Source organism: Ruditapes philippinarum, unplaced genomic scaffold (genome assembly GCF_026571515.1).
Source record: "Ruditapes philippinarum isolate M1 unplaced genomic scaffold, ASM2657151v2 ctg2411_1_1_1_1, whole genome shotgun sequence".
Classification (NCBI taxonomy): domain Eukaryota; kingdom Metazoa; phylum Mollusca; class Bivalvia; order Venerida; family Veneridae; genus Ruditapes; species Ruditapes philippinarum.
The window spans coordinates 155713-177585 of NW_026855927.1; the positions used below are offsets into that span (position 1 = coordinate 155713).

The following is a 21873-nucleotide window of genomic DNA, read 5'->3' on the forward strand; positions in this document are numbered from 1 at the left end:
GGATTTTTTGTTTTTTGTTTTTTTTTTTTTCTAAGTTGTATCTCGTGGGAACGAGAAAGCATTTTCTTTTTCGTTTTTTTCTGAGTTACATCTCGTGGCCACGAGATAGCATTTTGTTTTTTTCTGAGTTATAACTCGTGGCCACGAGATAGGAAATAATATAAAATCGGAATGTCCCCTCTGTGCTTCCGTACATGAATAGTAACGTTTTACTAAAAAAGAAATATTTTACTAAACAAATGAGGTAGAAAAAAATGGAAAACGTTTGAAGCAAAGAAAAAAATAAAGATTCAACAATAAATAATATATTATAATTATTATATAGTATAACTATTGTCATGTCTTTAGGAACATATGAGCCGTGTCACGACAAAACCAACATAGTGCGTTTGCGACCAGCATGGATCCAGACCAGCCTGCGCATCCGCGCAGTCTGATCAGGACCCATGCTGTTCGCTATTAGTTTCTCTACTTGTAATAGGGTTTCTAAGCGAACAGCATGGATCCTGATCAGACTGCGCGGATGCGCAGGCTGGTCTGGATCCATGTTGGTCGCAAACGCAGTACGTTGGTTTTGTGGTGACGCGTCTCATATGTTGCAGCATTATTTTATGAAAACACATTATGAACCTCATGAATCCGATCATTAATTTGGCGGTTAGTGATATCTATTTTTGCAATTATTGTTTAATGTTCCATATTTTATAGCAAGTGTTGACATAAGTAATATCACTTAAAATTTCCGCCTTATTAAGTAAATGGGTTTTGCAAATTTAATTCCAAAAGCGATGCATATTCTGTGAGACAATTTGAGTGCTGAAGTCCTCCAATAGCTAATAATATATGTATTAAAGGCCCACGATGCTTCAAAAATGATATCAATTTTATTTCTCAAACATTTTTATTTTTGTAATCTCGTTACAGTTTCAAAAAAAAATACTTATGACCTTATTCATGAACTTTCTCCTGCTACTTTTGTTTTGTTGGCAATTATAGTGAATTTGTATTTTGTATGGAAGTCAAATACTACTTTGTTTACATATGACACATTACTGCACGTTCAGTTCTTAAACATCTATCGTGTTCTTAAAAATCATCATTAAAACATTACTAAACACATGTTTCACATTTCTAAAGAATTGAAAAGTATGAATTTCTGAGGCACAACGTGCCTTTAAAGAATAGTTACATGATCAGCATGTATTTTCGCTTTTCTATAAAAATATGAATTACTGAGGCACAATGTGCCTTTAAAGAATGTAAGTTAAATAATCAGCATGATTTCGCTTTTCTATGGAATAGATATATTGACACTATGAGTAAGTAGGTAGGGGTGGGCAGGACAAGGCAGGGCAATCAGGCAAGGCAGACATGTTCGAAATCTATCCCAAACTGTCAATAGAAATATAAATGACTGATATATTGTAACAAACTGACGGTTTTTGTGTACTGTACAGGACTGAAATACTTCCTACGTAATTTAAATACGTTATATTAAGCTGTAACAGGATGTATTTTTCTTCTTTATTCTTTTCTACCTATTTTTCGCAGCATCGATTTTTGCATTTAAGTGCTTATTTATGACTAGCAATTAACTGGTAAAGTTGTTATAATTTAAAATAAAATAAAATATTTTAATACGATATTTTTTTTCTCAAACCACTGTATTCTGTAAATATATACCCCGGATACGTTAACCTATCTCAAGAACCACATTAAACAAGGTGCAGAACAAAAAATCATGCCTTTTAAATCGTATAATAAAAGCGAAATGTAAAGCTTTTCTTTGTGTTATTTATGTTAATTTATATGAAATGAATATAAATATGGCAAAACCTGCTGTTAACCGCTGAATAACCGTCACTCTGACTGCAAAACATATTAAAGAATGCATTTATGTGTGCACCACAAGTATACAATTAATTCAAACTGAATAAATATCATTTATAATATGTTTTGCAATGATAATGACATGTTTTCACTTGCTTTGGTTGAATCTTTAATAAGATATGTTAAAACGGCCCAGTGTGGGCCAGGAAGTTCCTCTTTAACCCCTTTCAACAGTTTTTATTAATTTAAAAGGAATACTATTTGGTTATGGAAATTTGGGTGTTCTTCATATAATGAATAAATTTTAAAGACATCTCCAATTTGAATAGGTTGTTTGTTTGGAATAAATGTCACGGTAACACGGTGATATTCCAGCTTTTCTGGTGGTTGAAGACCTCAGGAGTCCCTGGTCCGTTCGTAATTTCAGGATCAATCTAGCACCCGAGTAGAACCACTGACCTTCCGCAAGCATTCACAAAAAAACCTATATTCCCTGGTAGGATTCGAATCCAAAGGTTGGAGGGGTAAGTAGTTTGAATCAAAACCCTTTAACCACTGCACTTTTTCACGGAGGTTCCTATGACATTTCATTTCATAAAAAATATAATTTTAAGTATACCAAAATATAATTGCTTCTTCGCATCATGGGTGTTCTAGAAGGAAAGTAGATCGACAAATTATAAGTTTTGAAAAAGTATAATTAACTTGTCACTTGAAATCTATGCTCCATAAAATTGTCGGCCATAAAGCATACTTCAAATCTAATGTGGGAGAATACAAGGACTACTTATTGAATGATGCAAACTAGAATAAAATTATTTTCGTCTAATTTACGTAAATGGTAAGGCAGGCTTTATTATGATAACATAATCAACTCTTTGTAAATATATAATTCTACTTTTGTCATGCCGGGCAAAGATAAGCTTAAAATATAACAATTGTTCATCCGTATTACACTTGAAACCAAGGCAGACACTGGATCATTTAAGACATTATATAACTCGAAAACTCCATCCATCTTATTTGATGCTCACGCGCAAATGACTGAACCGCGGATGACACTTCCGCTTTGAACAACACAAGCGGTTCAGTAAACTCAACATTTGATGTAGTGTCAGTTAGAGCACAGAAAAACATCTTTACTCCGTAAACTGTGCCGAGATATACTTGTAGTGATAATGGCTTTGGAACTTTCAAAATTCTCAAATATAAGAAGCAGATGTCAAAGTATCTTTGAGTGCACGGACTTCCGGTCTGGGTAACGTCTATAGACATATCGTCCTCGGCTATTAACTAATGGGAAGGGATATCCCGGTCAGCAAAACGTATGCACCTATCAGCAGCCTAAGTGGGTGTAAAATACTAAAAAATGTAAGGCCCGCACGTTTTGGTTGAGGGTTTTGGCTTGTCTAATGCAGTGTGTGTCCGTAAAGAATAAATATATCTGGAGAAGTTGGCTGTTATTTATTGAAGAACAGGTATATGTATTGATACAGACTCCAGGAACACATATAACAAAGACAACTGTTTGCTTTTATACAGCTGGACCATTGATATACATGTGTATTGATCTTTTATAATGCGTAAATGCTTGCCTATTAAATGGAGAAAACAGACATGTAATACTGTACAATTTACATGTATTAAAAACGCAAGGGGGGAAAACACATTTCAAATATGCTACAAAAATATAGTGTAGCATTCATGCACTTGATAGTCGCCCTTCTTGAAATTGCAAAACACTGACAAGATAGCACAAATGGTACATCCAAAATGAGTGAAACCGTGGTATTGACAGTTGTGAATTGACAGTTTTGATAATATAACTAATTAAAGAATAATTTCTTCCACTTTAAAGTAACAAAATGTATGTTGCAAAATTATATTTACTCAAAATGCAAATAACAATAAAATAATCATATATCAGTAAACAATTGATTTTGTGTTGATACACGTAGTCGAGTAAGGCAACTCTGTAGCACCGCAAGCATGCGTAGTAGTACACCCATTTAGTCTTATTACTTTACCTTTAATAGAAAAAACAACTAACTGGTATATGACACTATATCGTTAAAAATACATAACTGTTGATCAGTGGCCAACATGTTTGGCAGAAATGTAACTGCCGCCTGCACAATCATGTTCTAACTTATTTAGCAACAGCATCAACAACAAACATAAACTACGTTTCACAAAAACCAAAGCTCGCCAGACTTTGCCAGAAAATTAACGTTTTTCAAGTCATAGCCTCGTTTTCGTCCTCGTTTTCGTCTTTCACATTATCAGCGTTATTGTTGTTATCATTTGTGGTCTGATTCTGAGACTGTTTTGCTTCGTATATACTTGCAGACTGTGACCAGTTTCGGAAAGCTATGACACCTTTGTCTTGAACTTCTTTCCTGCCTTTTAATGAAATCACTTCGCCGTCTTTATTAATAATGATAAATTTGGGTACCGCCGTTACGTTGTACTTGGCTTTTAGTTCACTGTAAGAAAGTTAAGAGAAGAAAATAGTATTTGCATGTATTTATAAAAGCATTTACAGGGCGGAAACTGTCCGAACAAAAAATCATTTAATCAGAAAATTATGAAGGTATCATATTTGATTTTATGCATATTTATTGTTGGTATCATCATCATCATCATCATCGTTATCATCATCATCATCGTCGTCATTCTAATCATCATCATCATCATCATCATCAACACCACCACCATCATCATCATCATCATCATCATCATCATCTTCATCATCATCATCATCATCATCATCATTATCATCATTTTTATTATTATTATTATTATTATTATTATTATTATTATTATTATTATTATTATTATTATAATTATCTTTATTTTAACTGCAGGTATTACATCTACTTACTCTCTGAAAGGGTCATCGAAGGGAAGCGCGTACCAATTTCTATGCCTCTGTCGGAAATATACTTCCATATCTTCCTCATTTTTATCAAAACTTAAGAAGACCACTTCAAAATTAGCTTTTCTGTTTTGCAGTTCATCGTACACATTACATAAGAGAGGTGTAAACTGCTGACACGGTGGGCACCAACTGGCGGAAAAATATAGTCCCACGATTTTCCCCTGTAGTGCCTCGTGACCGAGCTCCCGGCCAGGAACTATTTTTTCTTCTTCTTTTTCCTCCTCTTTCTTGTCAAGCGGTGTGAGGTTTAGTACCTGAGTTAGAGTTTCCTCCTCAGGAGTTACTGGTTTCTTTTCAAAGTATTCTTTTGTGAGAAGAAATTTATCTTTAAAAAGATCCATTTTCCTCTTCCAGATTGTCTGAAAATAAAAATAAAAATAGTTCAACAAGTGCATGTACATACAGCTTTATGTTAGATCTGGCATTTAGTTATATTCTAAATATGATCATAATTTAAAAGCGTGGATGAGCTGGGCAAAAATGAATTCTTAAACGAGCCTGTCTATATAAGCTTCAAAGTGAAAATGATGTACATTTTTAATGCTCTTTTTCATATTTAGTTTTTCATATAGTTTTTAGTTAACATTAATATTTTATTTTATAAATATACACAAAATTTTCAATATCATTATAAAAATGTATGTTGGGTCGAATGTTATTACAATATTATCATTTATTGAAAGTAAACTGTCACAAAAAACATTTTGGAGTTGAAAACTAGCCATGCCGTGTCTGTTTGTTTTAAAATTAGCCTACTCTGAGAAATTCAGGAGTTAAAGGGTGCAATTAAAACAGGATAAAAGTAAGTGGATGTTGACTACGTTCGTTACTGTACATACAACTGTTTAAATGTGCATTTAACGTACACACAGCCATGGTAGATCTTATATGATCGATATATCTTCTAAATACAGTTTATACTTTTTCAATCCTTGTCAGTTATTTAGTCACTAACAAAGTTTAAATACTTTAAAGATTTTCCTAAAAAACAAAGAAACATCTAACCTTTTCATTGAACCAACCTTAAATCGAAAGTACACATGGTTGTTTACATGTGGTAATGCATTGTGGGATTTGTTTGTAGTGTTACCCGGGGTAAACTCTGGGTATGGTCGAAACAAAAACAATTGTCGCTGTCATCTTCTAAAAATTTCTTTATGTTAATAGACCTTTCGTATCGATTTATTCAGGGAATAAACATTAACACTCACAATATTGTCACTTATATCAACATGTATATATAAAACACACACAAAATGCAACAAAATTAATTATAAAATTAATCAGTATGTTTTATGTTACCCTAGGATTGCCCATTAAGCTAAAAGCTTATTTCCAATGGGGTCCATTTACTGTAATATTATCACACTAACTTATATGATAGTTAATGAATTATTAAGAAGTTAAAATAAATAAATAATCTGCAAACATTGTACGACAATCAAGTCACATTTTTCGATTTGACCTTCATTCATGAGTCACACTAGGCTGTTCCGATTATATAGTTTATTCTTTTATTTTCATTTATTTTTTTATTTTTATCTGGATAGGATTTTCGTCTAACCAACACTGTATAGGTCATATGGCTACTTTTCAGCTTTACTGCTGTAAGAAGATCCCAAGTGCCCTCCGTGTAAGAAAAGACAGCTGAGTAGAACCACCTTCGTTCCATAAGTTTGTTAGATAACTTCCTCAATTGAAAGTATGCCAAATCCCTAACAAAATGGTAAGGGGAAATTAAAGTGGTAGGCGGTTTGAGTTTATTAATTTTCATGTCTGGAAGTTAAAAAAGCATTCGTGAGTGTTAATACAATATTTTGTTCGTTGTAAATTTCCGAAATACACCACGAAGTACAAAACTTAATATCTATTTTTCTCATCTGAACCTGAGAAAACAGGCACGGGTTTTTGCCTGTCAGACAAAAGACATCAAATATATATTATATTTAGTCATTTGACGCGAAAGAAAAAAATCTGCAGTTGAACACATATATATAACCATCGCATATGGTACTGGAAAATACATAAGTGCGCTCATGATGACAAATATAACCATATTATATATTTAATTTGATTATGTTTTGCTCTGATGAAGGCATATAGCCGAAACGTATGCAATAAAAATAACTAGTGAATGTTCGTGTTTGTGTGGCTTGTCTATTTATAGCTACATATACATATAAAATCGTAGATAACGGAAACTTTACAAACAGACCAGCAGATATAATTGAGCTTTAAGGGATATAAAATGCAAAAAAAATATGCTTCATTCTTAGATATCAAGACTCTGAAAAATATCATAAACAGTTCCAAAAAATTAATTGTTTTAATGACGTGTATATATTGAATCGAGTTAGTTACATTTACAAATGCAAGGTAGATATAATGGCACAGTAGAGTAAATTTTCGAGAAAACGGTTTCGTTGTTTCCTTGTTGTTGTTTTTTCAAACAATTGCATTTATTATTGAACGACCACGGACGCATTAGTTGTAGTTTTTTTGAAAAACATTATCGTTTCTAGAAATTAATGGCAAAATATTCTAATATAAAAATTGAAAGAGTTGGATGAATGTCTCCCTTAACGATGCTTCTTTGAATACTGGAAATTTATTTCAAACACATTTTCTTTCCTTTTTAGGGGTACTTTTATGATAAAATACGTGAAACGGGGTTTCATTGTAATTAATCATAATGATGATGATTTAACTGTATTGCAGTGATAATAACGTCCCAAAACAAAAAAGTAGCGGCAAAATACGCGGCGCGATTCGATGGCATTAAAAACGTTGTATACATGTGACGTCATTCTTATGGCTTCCGGAGTATTTCCTTAATTTTCGTAATGAGATCAAACGTTGGCTTAATCTTTAATTTCAATAATAACAGCACTATAAATAAAGATGAAACTCAATCACATGAAATTGCATTTTTTATGCAAAATCAACGCGACGCGGATTGTTGGTGTCCCAACACTTTATCTTCAACAGTTGTCAACATCATAGAAAGACATGAACAGATAAATGAGCGGCTTCAGGCAACATCAATCGCAGATATTCTCGCCGGAATACAATTTGATTCTAAAAGAAATGAAAACGCATCTTTAAATGAAGAAAACAGGGATCAAGACGGGTATGTTTTAAATTACTTTCTTCATTCACAAATGGTTTCTGTTCCAGAGTAAGGATGCTGTCTGACTTTTAAAAATCATGTAAATCGGATAAATCACCACTTGCTTGTTTGTTTTAAAACAAATTCTTACACTTGATAGATGACAGTCAAAATGAGTTGACAGTGAAACCTAAGCCTGTCGGTTCTGTGCAGACCAATATCAGCCGGCACGTCCGTGCCTTCATATTTCAGTCGTGGTTTGCGCAGTGCAGCTCACATTCAGTCCACACAAATCTACATGAAATAATTTTCCCGCTGGTATTGTTTATATCAATTTTCTCAAAATACAAGGACATCTTACAGACATTTAACAAGTGTTAGTATGTTGAAACTACTGTTTTGAAAAACAAACATTATTCTCACAGTCTTACTTCGTATGATAAATGTATACATAAACTGCTAGACATTTGTTTACAGGGTATCAGATATAGAACAGACTATTACCGAGACCCCCATCCCTCATCCTCACTTACAACCTGGAAAAAACAAGGTAAACATCATCCATTTTTTTTCTATTTAATTTTAGCAATAAAAATAAACAACAAAAAAGCAACAAAATAAAACAAAAACAACGAAACAAACAACAACAACAACAAAACAACGTTGTGTTTTCATAGGGAGTCACACATTTTTGGTAAGGTTTCCTGTTTTGTTACAGCTAACAACGAAGTCACAATTACTTTGATGTGATATTATTACCCGTCACTATCTTTGTAATATTAATTTCCCACAGACCAATGAGAGTTATTTTTACTGTTAATTCAAGTTACACATCACATGGGTATCAGTACCTTTTAACCGTAAAATGAAAACCTATAGAAACAGTGTTCCAATGAAGTATTTGTCCGAGTAATAAAATAAATAACACACTGGTTTGTGAGTAACAACAAAAATATCATCTCCCTCGTAAAATATCTGTAATACTTTAAACAGTATTTTCCTCGGGATAATATTTTTATGTTACTAACAAACCTATGTGTTATTTATAATACTAACGTCTTCACTTCAAAGAAAGCAGACAGCACTAACTTAATTTCGAATCTTTTTTACGTTTTGTTTTAGATCACAAATGCTTTGTATGAAGACAAAAAAGAACGTGACAATGTATGGAAGAACAAACCTATCCTTTACAATAATCCTTTCGATCCTCGCATGTAAGTTCATAAGTAAACTGTTTTTAACATCTTGTGTTAGATAGATTAATTTATATTAGATAATATAACAAATAAATAATACGGCTAGACATGCAGTACATTATGTAACATTGTACATGTATATTGCTTATATTTAAAAGTACCGGTCACCAATTACTCACTATTGTACATTCCATTGAAAGTCACACATTACAAATCTATTTTCAGTACACAAATACTGATATAGAATCTAGGTTTAGCTCATAGCATGATCGTTATGTAAACGTTTAATCGTTCTACTGAAAACAATCGCAAATTTCTATTGGTTACAGCAGTGATAGTTTGCTTCTGTAGTTTCTGAAAAATAGTTCAACAACTTACTGTTGGTTTTTTTTAAAAGCTACATATTTCGTCTAAAAATGCAATGTTCTAAAAATGATCATGTTTTTTTTTTCATTAACAAACGTTATATCTATTTCTGTGACTGTCCAGCACTTTCGAGGGATTGCAACGACAACAGACCACCAAAGCCCAGAATATTAGTGACGCAGAACGTCTTATCGGGTATACAGATACGTTCAACAGTTTCTTAGATATTGTAAACCCATCAGGATTTGCTAACTCTTACCTGCATACATATCGACAATTTCTCAGGGACCTTAGGAATGACAGCCAGCAGTTGGCGAAAACTGATCCCTTTAAAATTCCTACTCTGAAAAAAGATGAATCAAGGTTTTTCGACAAATTAGAATCCGGTTTGCGCACGACCGAAGAGAAGGTACATGATGCTCCGTGTTATGTCGGAAATGAATGTGAAAACATAGATATGTGGTCACAAATAACAGCGGTCAGAGGAATCTGGATGGAGGACGACCAGCGTGGACAGTCACCAAACTTAAACGACGATTGTTCAACAAAAAGCGTCCTGGTAGCACTTTTCTCAAAGAGTACGGAGGATTTACATAGCAATTCTTCGAAGCAAGCCGGTAACGAGCAAGGTGTCAGTGAAAGACCAGAAATTAATCGTAAGCATTTACTTACTGAGACGGTGGAAGAAGCCGCTGGTACTAACGAAAATCAATCTGAAAAAGCAGTACAAAGTCGCATACTACCATATTTACTCTCTGTACATCATAACAACTCAGATTCAAAAGCATCTGCAGATATACAAATCGAACAGAATCAAGGAAACGCAGGACCAGACCAGTATAATATTGATCAAAGCAATAAAATCATAGCACTAGAAGAGTTGGATGAGAGTTTAGCCGGGCAGGAAAATGTCCAGACCCACAATATAGAACCTGGGGAAACATTTTGGGCTCCAACTGAAGCCGGTGACTTTATAACGAATCAGGTTTGATTTTTCATTTTATTGATAAAATTACCACGAATCCTCTGACTTCAGGGTGAATTATTAACATCAAGTAATTCTTTTTTATTGTATCAATAACACCACACAGCTTTTGCTTTACGGTCAATAGGTGAATAATCAAAATCAGGGTTGGGGATAGGGTTTATTTCATCAAAAGCAACGCTGTTCATGACTATTCTAAACTGAAATTGTGTGTTTGTATGATACAATTTAAATAAATAACATTTATTCGTTCTAAAAAAGGTAAAATACATGTACATGTATTTATAATTTTTTATAGTATGAAAATTTCCAAAAAAAATCAGTGCCAATACAAATGTAATAAGTTTGCAAGATTTTTGTTTATCTAACTGTGAATGTTAAAACAATTATTTTATAAGGAATTCAATCTGTTTTTCAGGGAACTTCTTTTGTACCTCCGTTTAATCCATGGTCAACAGTTCATGTCGAATACCTGGATAGACCTGTTGTTGCCGCTCAGACGTCTATGTTTTGGTCCCATCAGCAGCGGCAGCAGCAACAACAACAAAAACAGCACCAACAACAGAATCGGCAAGAACCCCATTCACAGCAAGATCAAGAAGTTTATGACCAAACCACACAGGAGAGTTATAAGCAGCAGCAGAACCAACATATGTCGCTAAAAGAGCAACCACAAAGACCAGACAGTCACCTCCAGAAACAACAAAATCAGCAATTTCAAGTACAAGAATTATACTATCATCATAACCAGCAAGATGATTTTCCTCTCCAGCAGCAGCATCAGCATCAGCAACAACAGATGTTTCAAAATCAATACGCAGAGCAACAGAAACCATTGCAGCAAACTCAGTACCAGCAGCAGCAATACGGGCAGCAAACACAACAACAACACGTAGAGCAGCAAAATATGCATTTGTATCCACCACCAATGCACAAACAGCAACGAGCACAAAGTCAACATCTCAAACAACAGCGTTTGCAAAATAGTTACCAACAAACACATCAGTATAGAGTTCACCCTACTCATCAAATGCCCCCTGTGCAGCAGCAGCAGCAGCAGAACTCTCAGCTACAAATTCAATTTAATCCAAATCATGTGCTATTTCAACCGCAATATGGTAACACACAAGTTCCAGGAAACAAAATGAATCACGGTAATATCAGCCGTCAACAATGGTCAGGAATGCAACAGAATTATGGGCAAGCATCTGTCCCGGACAGGTACACTTATACAAACGGAAGTCAACACTCGGCAAATGTTCCACAACCTCAGCATTACGCGCAAACTAGCGGTAGACCAGTCTACCAAAATAATGATTATTATTCCGGAGTATATTCGCAATACCAAACCACTAACAGTTTGAACGGATGCCAACGCTCCAATTATCACCAACTGAATGGCAATCAAGCTTATCACCAACCAGCAGGATCAATGGCAAATGCACAGGTTATGAATCTTAATTTTATTCATGAAAGACCGCAGCATAATAATGTACAGTTTGATGACGAGGTCTGGTATATTAATGGTATACCACATCAACATGCAAAACCCGTGCAGCCGAACGAAAATGTAGAGCTAGCACCGAATCAACAGTATTGGCCGCATCCCTATAGCCATCCAAATACTGTCCCACCCAGTAACATAAATGCACAACAATCTTACCAAAGTAGTAGCAAGATGGACTCTGGCGTTAATGCAAGAGGTAACAATCAGCAGAAATTTTACGATCACAACCAAGTAGAAAGCATAGCCCATAACCCTAACAATAGCAACAACAACAACAACAACAACAATGCCGAAGTTGATGAGACTTTGAACGATTATTCAAAGGAAACTTGCGCTTTAGCTGAATTAGATGTATGCTCTGAAACGTGTTCTACAGACTCTGTACCTTCCAGCAGGTCCGAACAAAGCTTATTCAAACTGTCAGATGATATGACTGAGAATTCAAGAGAGAGTTGTGAAAGTGAAACACCGGACACTTGGTCTGAGTTCAGTGATACTGATGAAGAAGAGTGGTTTGACGCTAATGCACCGCAATGTGACCTGGTTATTGAAGAAACAAACCTGGTTATTGAAGGAACAAACAATGATTTTGAAGATGAGAATGTCAATGAATCTCTCAGTTCTTGTAAAATGAAGAAGTCGGAGGACTTTGTTGGGCGTCAAATTAAAGTTGTTAGTGGCAGATCTAAAGCTAACAGAGAAAGACAATACCAAAGAAAGTCTAGAACTAATAGAACATCTCATTTGATTCAAATAATATAATATGTTTGCCAATAAATTATTAAGTTTACATAGCATATTTGATTAGAAATTATTTGCAGTAAATATAGTTTACTCACATACTCGTGTCCCTTTCACGACTCCGTAAAACGGTATTCATTTGCCAGCGTTATTTAAAGCGTGCTAATGATTGTGTTGTACTGTAGGTGCGTCAATGAAAAAATGAATTTTGTTTCTGAAAAATGGTTCTTTTTAGGTATATGATAATAGAATTCAATATTATATTTTGTTTAGGTTCAGTAGTGGACTTATTGAAATAGGCTCGCGTAATATAATTTTGGTAATCTCGTTCAATAAATCCAGTATTGAACCGACACTCATCCACTATCCTATACTTAATAAATTAATGAAATTAATAAATTAATTATTTTTACAATTGATCAACAATTTCTTTATTGTTTTATTTTTATTTTTATGATTATTATTATTTTATGATTGTCTGACATATTTCACTCAGTTATAGAATATCCATAGTAAACTATATGATCTTCGTTCTTCACATTGTAATGCAAAAGATTTATATTTGTAAAAGAATAAACATCTTATTAAACTCTTGTACTGTTTGTTGTTGTCGGAGGAGGTCATCAATAAAAGAACAGAGACATCAGCTCTTTTAAAAGTTTGATATTTTAACATTTCATTGCAAAATTTGCAAAATTGACTTGTCTTGCTCAAAATAAGAGTTCCCTGTTGTTTTGAACGAGTCTTAAATATTTAACATAAAAGAGGCTCCACTGAGATTTTTTTTACAAGACGGGATTGGGAATATATTCCAAAGATGTGTATACCATTTGATAAAGGTCTGGACCTACATGTATAACGTGTGTGCAAATTTTCAGATCAGTCACTCACTCGCTCTTTTCAGAAGAATCATTTTGCAAAATAACCCAAAAAGAAAAGCGTTGCAACGTTTTCTCACTCAGGCCGAGCTAAAAAGCACATAAAACGATATTCAATTGAATTCTGTGTATATTACATTATTACCCTTTGCAGATTGTTCAAGAAAATCAAACTTGAGAAAAATGTACTAATATTTCAAGAAATGTAAAAAGACTCAAGTAATAATGTACATGTTAAATTAATTATGAGCGACTTATGACAGATTTTGCAGTGTTTATTATCATATTTCTACTGCTTGACTAGTAAGGGCTATTTTTGCATATTTTGACCTCTACGTAAAGATGATATGGCACAGACATGCATATGTTCTGATGTGATGTCATAAATTTGTATTAAACAAACGTATAAAGAGCGTCATATTAAGACGAATAAATGAAGAAAAAAAACACTTTTTAAGTAGAATCTAGCTCTATATGATAAATTAAATATTATGTTAATAACTACATTATTCAGCGGATTAATTAACAGAAATGTGTTCTTACGTAATACCAGGAACGCGTATGTCACCATGGTGAATAATCTTTTCTTTATTATTCAAATAATTATGTATGAACACGTATGATATTGAATGCGGAATGTTACGGAAGAATAATTATACAATACGATTACATACGTTTAATACGGAGTTTATCCATTGCTAATTTTGACTGGTTTACATTTTATCTTTCATTCGGTTGTTTCTGGAAACAAAAAGAGTAAACCATACAATTAGATATACAGCAACAAACAAACATGAAAGACGTGAAAGACTTTTTTAATTCAATGCATTATGAAGTTAACCCCAAAAAGGATGCCGAAATCCTTGGAAGATTGATATCCAACCCTCAAATTAAGAAGCATCTTGTCCAAAGAACTGTATGCATTGCAGTTGCTCTCTTCTTGTGGATTTACATAAATGGAGGTAGATCTATATTTTTACCTGTCTAAATTTAGATGTGATTCCTATCCATGGAATATTCTGGAAAATGAAATTTCATTTAAAATGATATCGTTTTTAGTTGATATAAAGATTTTAAAGAAGTCAACTTCATTACAAAAATTATTCATAACTCGAACCGAGCTGTGACTCGTTAGTTAATGGGTTTATTTGTGGAGACAGAGTGGTATAAAGGTTGTTATGACACCTGACAATAACTCCCATAGCCATCAGGTTAGCTCAATAATTAGCCCATTGGATTGTGAATTGTTCGACTCGGGTTTGATTCCCGGACATTGCAGTTCATTATAGCTGTGATTGATAATGAAATCCTTTCTACCATCATTATAATATTTTTTTGTCCTTCATTGTAAGACTTTGAATTTTTTTTTTACAATTTTACGTTTATCAGAAAATGCAAATTTAAATACGAAGTTAAAATGGATTTGACCATTGTGAAAAAACAGCTTCAAGTCTGCAGTTTCCATTTAAATATTTGGACTACAATAACAATCATTCACGCTGTGCTCTGCTTACATGTGAACTTTTTTCGATGATCAAGTGGGATGTTTTTCTTCAAAAAGAGGGAGATTTTAGAATTTGCAATAAACGAAGATGAAAGTTTTGACATTGAAAAGAGGGAGATTTCTTTAATTTTTGAAAATACCCCTTATTTAAAGAAAAATCTTTGAAAATATAGCTGCAGAAAGTGGGAGTGTCCCGCTAAAAGTGGGAGAGTTCACATGTATGGCTCTGGCATACATGTACAGAAGTTAACAGTGTCTTTCAAAATGTTTCAATTAGAAAATAAATATCAATTCTGAGTGCATTATTGTATGATAATGCATTATTGTATGATAATGCACGTTTTTCGTTCAAATTTTATGCTTTGTAATTAATCACTCAGGCCTATCGGCCTTCGTGATTATATTACTACGCATTTGAACTCAAACCGTGCATTATTCTACAACAATGCACTCAGAATTGATATTTATTTCCTAACTGAAACATTTTGAAAGTTGTCAACATAAGTCATAAGACTTGGAATACTTGCTTATCATGACAAGGCACATTTGTTAGACAAGGGGCATGAGTCTAAAATCAGTACAGGAATTACATCCCTTTTTACATGTAACTTAGATGAAGAAGTTGATCTCTTGTTATTCAAAATGTCATATATAATTATGTTATTTGTAACATTGTATATTTAAAGGCCTGGTACCAAGATTTATGCAGAGCAAGATGGGTATGCTACAGATTGGTAATGATGCAGATATTATAGCATTCTTCCCAGAGTCTGATGATGATGGTGCAAACATCAAGTGGGCTCGTGGTGTTAATTCCTTGGAGAAATTGGAACGAGCCCTCTATAGTAGTAAGTAATACTTGATGATTTATTAAACCTCTTTCCAAAAAGAAGTTACATGATATTTGGCGTACATGACGCACATTTGTAATGCAAAAAACATCGCAAAATTATAAAGCAGATAATACTAAGATATTAATCAAGAGCTTAATTTTGTTCTTGTGTATTCTTACATCGCAGACTGGCACTTCCGTGAGTTTTACCCATGCCGGAATTTTCATCTGGCATGGGGGGTGCCAGGTTAGTTGCGTGCCATACAACAACGTCATTTTAGCGCATTTCATGAATGCACCACATTAAAATGACGTCATTTTAGAAGGGAACTATGTGCTTTTAGGATGTCGTCATTTCCCCGTTGTTATTAAAGTTGTAAATTCATAAGCTATTGTAAGAAAATAGTTGTGGATGAAATTACTTTAATTTCTATGAACAAATATCTTATTGAGGTTCAACATTTTAAATATGAAATAAAATAGCAGAATATGCAAGAAAAAATATATCTGACATGTTTGCGGTTCGGATCGGAATGTCCGCCCCTTGGGAACCCGCCCATGGGCGGTAACTCAATAAGCCTCGTTACCGCCCAATGGTCTGGGTCCCCTCGGGATGAATATTCCGATCTGAACCGCAACATATGACAGATATTATTAATCTATAATTGTGTAGTTTTTAATAAAGATGCAGTATAATTATAATTATTCCCTCTGTATTCTAAATGTTATGAAGTATTTTTTTATCACTTTCATTCCATTATTTCATTTATTCTTGCGTACAATGCATATACATTTACAGTCAGTACATATTAATAAATTTTTCCCTAAAAATGATAAATGGTTTTGTCCAGATTGAAAGATGGTCAAGTCCATTTAAGATATTAAGTGGGGTAAGTGTTAAACATGTAAGAACATTTTATAAAGAAAATAGAGATGTTACCTGTATTGTCAGCTTGTTTAAAAGAAATTTCTATATAATCTATAGAGGATGTACACATGGTTGAGGCTGATATAATGTTACGGGGTCAAGGGACAAAAACACAAGAGCTCACACCTGTGATGGCCCAGTTTCCAGACACTGACGGTGAAGTCACATTTGATATCTGGCTGGATGCGGTTATAAAGGCTAACACTAAAGGAATAAAGCTGGACTTTCAAGCAATGGATGCTGTTGAGCTAACATTACAGAAACTGAAAAATAGGAAGGAAGAGGTGATTTAATAGCATGTTATAAAGTACATATGTAAATGATTTGATGTACTTCTGTCGTATTTTGTTCTAAGAAGCTCTTTGGCTTACTTCATTCAGTTGTTTTTACTTTGCTGAATAACAAAAATATTTTATGTGCTACCCTTATGATATTCTATGCTGGAATTGAAATAGAGTTTTACAAGGGCAAAATTGGGACAACCAATCTCCAATTTACACACTGTACATAGTCAAAGGGAGGAAACTCTTACTTGAACTGTTTTATGACTTTTTTGGCCTAGATAGAATAAACAGTGTAATTTTTATAAAACTTGATGTGAAATTATATCATATTGGTGGAAAATCATTGGTTACAGAAATAAAGTTTAGGAATGATTTCATAAAATCTAAGTATGCAATATAAATGATTGGTTTTCTTTTGTAGTTGAAAGTACCAGTTTGGATTCATGCCAATGTACTTCAGGGTCCATGGGGAGGTGTGCCTAAAGTTGACCCAATCAGGTTTGTCAAGGTCATTCGTAAGATGTTTAAAGAATGCACAATATCTCTCGGATGGACAACAGGGCACCATACAGATCTGAGTCAGAGTGGATACACCTGGGACATGGTCCTAGACATGTACCATGTTGTTTATAAGTTGGAACTCGAACCACCAATAGTATATGAAGCAAGAGCCTCATTCATACAAAACTCTGTCCCACAGCTTAAATGGTTAGTTGACAACACACGGGCCTCTCTTTTAGTATTTCAGGATCCCAAGGACATTGAGGATAATTACCATGAGAATTTGATGTACGTAAGTTACAAATTCCCACCTCATAAAGCATTCTTTGATCTAACAAGTGAACAGCTGGAATATTACTTGAGGGAGAATAGGCACAGGTCTGGTCAGAAACTTGACGCTAGAGTTGAGATGAGGGACACATTGATATTCAGACCAGAAGCATGGGTCAAGATGGGATTTCATATGGAGGCTCATTCTATATTACCTAGTACTGAGGCTATTGTACTACAAAGTCGAGCAGTGTACATGGTCACCAAGGCTAAATACAAGCCCACTGATAACATCAAACTGCAGGGACGTGTGCAATTCTTGAATCGTAAAAATCTCCAGCCGGAGGACGGACGGACAGGTTTGAGCATTATAGTACGTTCAAACTCATACATGGACTTTGAAAACATTAAAGGTATAAAATGTTTCATTGGACTTGATGGTGAAATCGTTGTGGAGAGCAGTAATTTGCCAGGGAAAGGCTTTAAAGAGAGTCAGCGAATGACGCCGGGGTCAGCGAACTGCTACAGGTTTAGTGTGGTTGATACAGGTAGAGAAGTTCTCTTCACTGTGACAGTATTACACGACTGTTTCACTCTTGAGAGTGTGAAACCTAGCGAGAGGATTGCTGCCCAGATGAGAGTGGCCATTCCCGCTGAAGTGGGTGGGGTAGCAGTAGAACACCCATTTATTGTTAAACTGGAAGACAGTAAGAGGACTGCTATTATTGATGAGTTGACTGTTAAATACAAAACGTAGTGAATTATAAATTAGTAGACCTCTTTTAAAGAATAATTGTAACTTTTTTCATCATTCCATATTTATATTTTCAAATGATTTACATGTATATTCATACTGTTTTTCCCACTTTAATCAATATTTTCTGAGGTATTACTCCTTGTTTGTTATAGTGAACTTATTCTTAGATTTATTTCTCAAAAATAATGTATTTATATAGATAGAATCAAATATGTGTCTAGTAGTTCTGAATATCTGAGATCTGAGGTAATTAGTATCGTGCACAACAAGGTGATAAATACTGTCAAATCATGTCATGACTTATTTTTCATTTTATATGTCAAACTTAGAATTTCTGTTTTCACATCAAATCATTTTATTAACAAGAATGAATGCTTACACCAGAATTAAATGTTTACAAATGTGCCCAATTCTGTTAAGTACATATAAGTATATTGTATGAATGCCTATTTTTCGAATGATTGGGACAGCTGAATTTTAAGCCTTAACTGCTGAATGTTTGTAATGGATTTGCCTTGCTTTGAATTTGAAACAAATTTAATGGGATTTCGGTGTTTCAATACAAAAAACTGAGCTGTCAATAGAATAAAGCCCGGTCAGACTGCACAGACATGCATGCTGGTCTGGCTCTATCCTGGTGGCTTATTACTTTTCATTCCAGCAGGTCAAATTGTTAACGTAACAATTTTGTTCTATACAACACAGTTTGGTATAAAAATCTGACACTCTAATCAAATTTATTCCTAGTCAGTGAATGACACTATGTATTGCTAATTGTATTATAGCATCATCTTATTAGAAATTCTACAGCTTAAAGGAAAAGTCATGGTCAGTTTTTAAAGTGCATTAATAATAATTCCATAAATCAGTGTTTTATAATTGTATTACGGCAATAAATGAGTTTTTTGAATTTGTGCATTTTACATGACTAAGTCTAGTAGTTTTTAGCATTTTTTTTGTCTTCTTAACATGTTATACTAGTTGTTGAATGTATTATATAATGCATGTTTACATACTGCATAATCAGAATTGCTTTTGAAGAATGCTACAAGGTTTTATTTACATTATGGAATAACTTACCTTTGGTTTATGAGTAATTGCATATTTACTAGTATTAGTTTAGTGTCTGAATTTACAGGTATTGTAATACTTTTAAGTGGTTTGCTTGTTGATTATTTCATTATGTTGGCTTATATTTGTTATGAAGTGAAAAAGAGCATACTTTAATTATAATACATGGATTGATTTTTAGAAGGTTAGAATACAAAGAGATCAAGATAGGATTTTAGGATGGTGCTGTCCATGTCATTGTTGTTATGGCATCTGCCCACTTCGCTCAATAAGTATTTGGTCACTTATAGAGAAATTGGAAATTACTAGTTAGTTACCCAGTAAAACTAGTGAGAAAGAGGTGTTAAAATTGGCGTTAAAAAAAACAAACAGAAAAACAAACTATTGTCAAGTTTTAGTTACTTAAGCAATACTATATAAGATTAACAGCCATTACACCAAGTGTCTGTGTGACTTTATTATAGAAAGTTCTCAATTCAAAATTAAAATTTTTATATTGAATAAAGCAGGGGTTGTGCAGCATCATTCAAAATGTATTTATAATGGATCATTTAATTTTGTTTCTTGTGAGATATATATTTACACTAATTGTCATAATTATTTATTATATTTAAAATCATGTCTATATTGTGCAAAACTAAATCAGTTTATCATAATGATAATGAAAAGGATGTTTTTAGTCTATGCAAAACTAAAAAGGATACATTATTAAAATACATGAATTAGTAAAGATATTTTTTATATAAGGTTGTTGTCTTCAAACCACTTGCCCCTCACCGCTGTGGGTTCGAATCCCGACAGGGACTTTGGATTCATTCATGTGAGCTAGCTATCCAGCTAGCTTACGGAACGTTGATGGTTCTACTCAGGTGCAGGTATTACATCTACTTACTCTAAGGGGCGTCTGTGGCCGAGTGGCTAAGGTTTTTGACTTCAAACCACTTGCCCCTCACCGCTGTGGGTTCGAATCCCGACAGGGACTTCCGAGTGGTTAAGGTTGTTGACTTCAAACCACTGGCCCCTCACCGCTGTGGGTTCGAATCCCGACAGGGACTTTGGATTCTTTCATATGAGGAAGCTATCCAGCTAGCTTACGGAACGTCGGTGGTTCTACTCAGGTGCCTGTTCGTGCCTGAAATAATTCACGGAAGGGCACCTGAGGTCTTCCTCCACCAGTAAAGCTGGAACATCGCCAAATGACCTATATGTCGGTGTGACGTAAAACCCTCACAAACAAACTTTTTATACAAAAAAGTAGCAACAAGCCTATAGGAAAATTAACTTTAAGGTCAAATAAAGTTTATGTAGCTGTAAAACTATGCTGAGCAGTCCATGGCCATATGGTGGTCAAGGCCCATTTAGTTTTCTCATTGTTTTCAATATTTGAAAAGTTATACTTGTACAATCACTCAAGCTGTTTTCTGCAGTAACCTCATCATTTTGTTTCTTGAAGTTATTCAATTCTGTTACTACTTGTTTCGATAGTGCAAAAAAGCCACCCATCTGTAAACCTTGCTATTATAAATTTATTGTTATACATGTACAAATATATGAAATACAAATAAACTTGGGTAAATGTTGTAGAACTTTAGTCTATGCAAGAGATGATAACTTGTTTTTAAATAAGATTGTGGTATGATTGTTTGCTATATCTTTATTTTTTGTACATATCAACTGATGATATTGTGATACATTTATTTTACATTTTATAAACAGTATACTCATATTTTGGTAATAAAAATGATTTTCTCCCAGTTTTCTGTATATTGTTATTATTCCATTGCAAACGCAGGATAAAATCTTGTCATTACTGAATTCAACTCCAGGGTTTGATTTATTCATACAAGGAAGCAGTTTTTGTTTACATCTTATTAACAAAGTTTAAATGGCCACCATCATTACAAGAAGAGAGAGACCTCAATTTTTATATACTGGAATCAGCTTGTCCGTCCGGCCGTCGAGCGTCCGTCGGTTTTTTTTCACCCCCCAATAACTTAAGATTCCTTTGACCCACAGTCTCCATATTTGGCATGGAGGTTAGTCATGATTAGAAGATGATTCTGAGGTCACCATTTCAAAGGTCACAGGGGCCTTGACTTAAAAAAGCTTGTCCGCCCAATTACTTCAGATTCCTTTGACCCACAGTCTTCATATTTGACATGGAAGTTATTCA

The 21873-nt window shown here is 34.0% G+C and overlaps 3 protein-coding genes across 3 annotated transcripts; 2 read left to right on the forward strand and 1 right to left on the reverse strand.

Annotated features, from left to right (window-relative positions):
• Nucleotides 1-3698: 3698 nt before the first annotated feature.
• LOC132744861 (nucleoredoxin-like protein 2) lies at nucleotides 3699-5878 on the reverse strand. Its single transcript, XM_060733651.1, has 3 exons — nucleotides 5777-5878; nucleotides 4715-5130; nucleotides 3699-4316 (listed from the first exon to the last, which is right to left on the reverse strand). The coding sequence occupies exons 2-3, from the start codon at nucleotides 5110-5112 to the stop codon at nucleotides 4067-4069; spliced, it is 648 nt and encodes a 215-aa protein (XP_060589634.1). The 5' UTR covers nucleotides 5113-5130; nucleotides 5777-5878; the 3' UTR covers nucleotides 3699-4066.
• A 1694-nt stretch (nucleotides 5879-7572) lies between these two features.
• LOC132744862 (putative mediator of RNA polymerase II transcription subunit 26) lies at nucleotides 7573-13269 on the forward strand. The gene is made up of 5 exons (XM_060733652.1): nucleotides 7573-7901; nucleotides 8358-8430; nucleotides 9003-9094; nucleotides 9566-10427; nucleotides 10846-13269. Exons 1-5 carry the CDS (start codon nucleotides 7615-7617, stop codon nucleotides 12694-12696), a joined length of 3165 nt encoding a protein of 1054 aa, XP_060589635.1. The 5' UTR covers nucleotides 7573-7614; the 3' UTR covers nucleotides 12697-13269.
• A 1035-nt stretch (nucleotides 13270-14304) lies between these two features.
• On the forward strand, nucleotides 14305-21457 carry LOC132744864 (protein FAM151A-like). The gene is made up of 4 exons (XM_060733654.1): nucleotides 14305-14515; nucleotides 15744-15905; nucleotides 16875-17101; nucleotides 17523-21457. Exons 1-4 carry the CDS (start codon nucleotides 14347-14349, stop codon nucleotides 18627-18629), a joined length of 1665 nt encoding a protein of 554 aa, XP_060589637.1. The 5' UTR covers nucleotides 14305-14346; the 3' UTR covers nucleotides 18630-21457.
• Nucleotides 21458-21873: the final 416 nt, after the last annotated feature.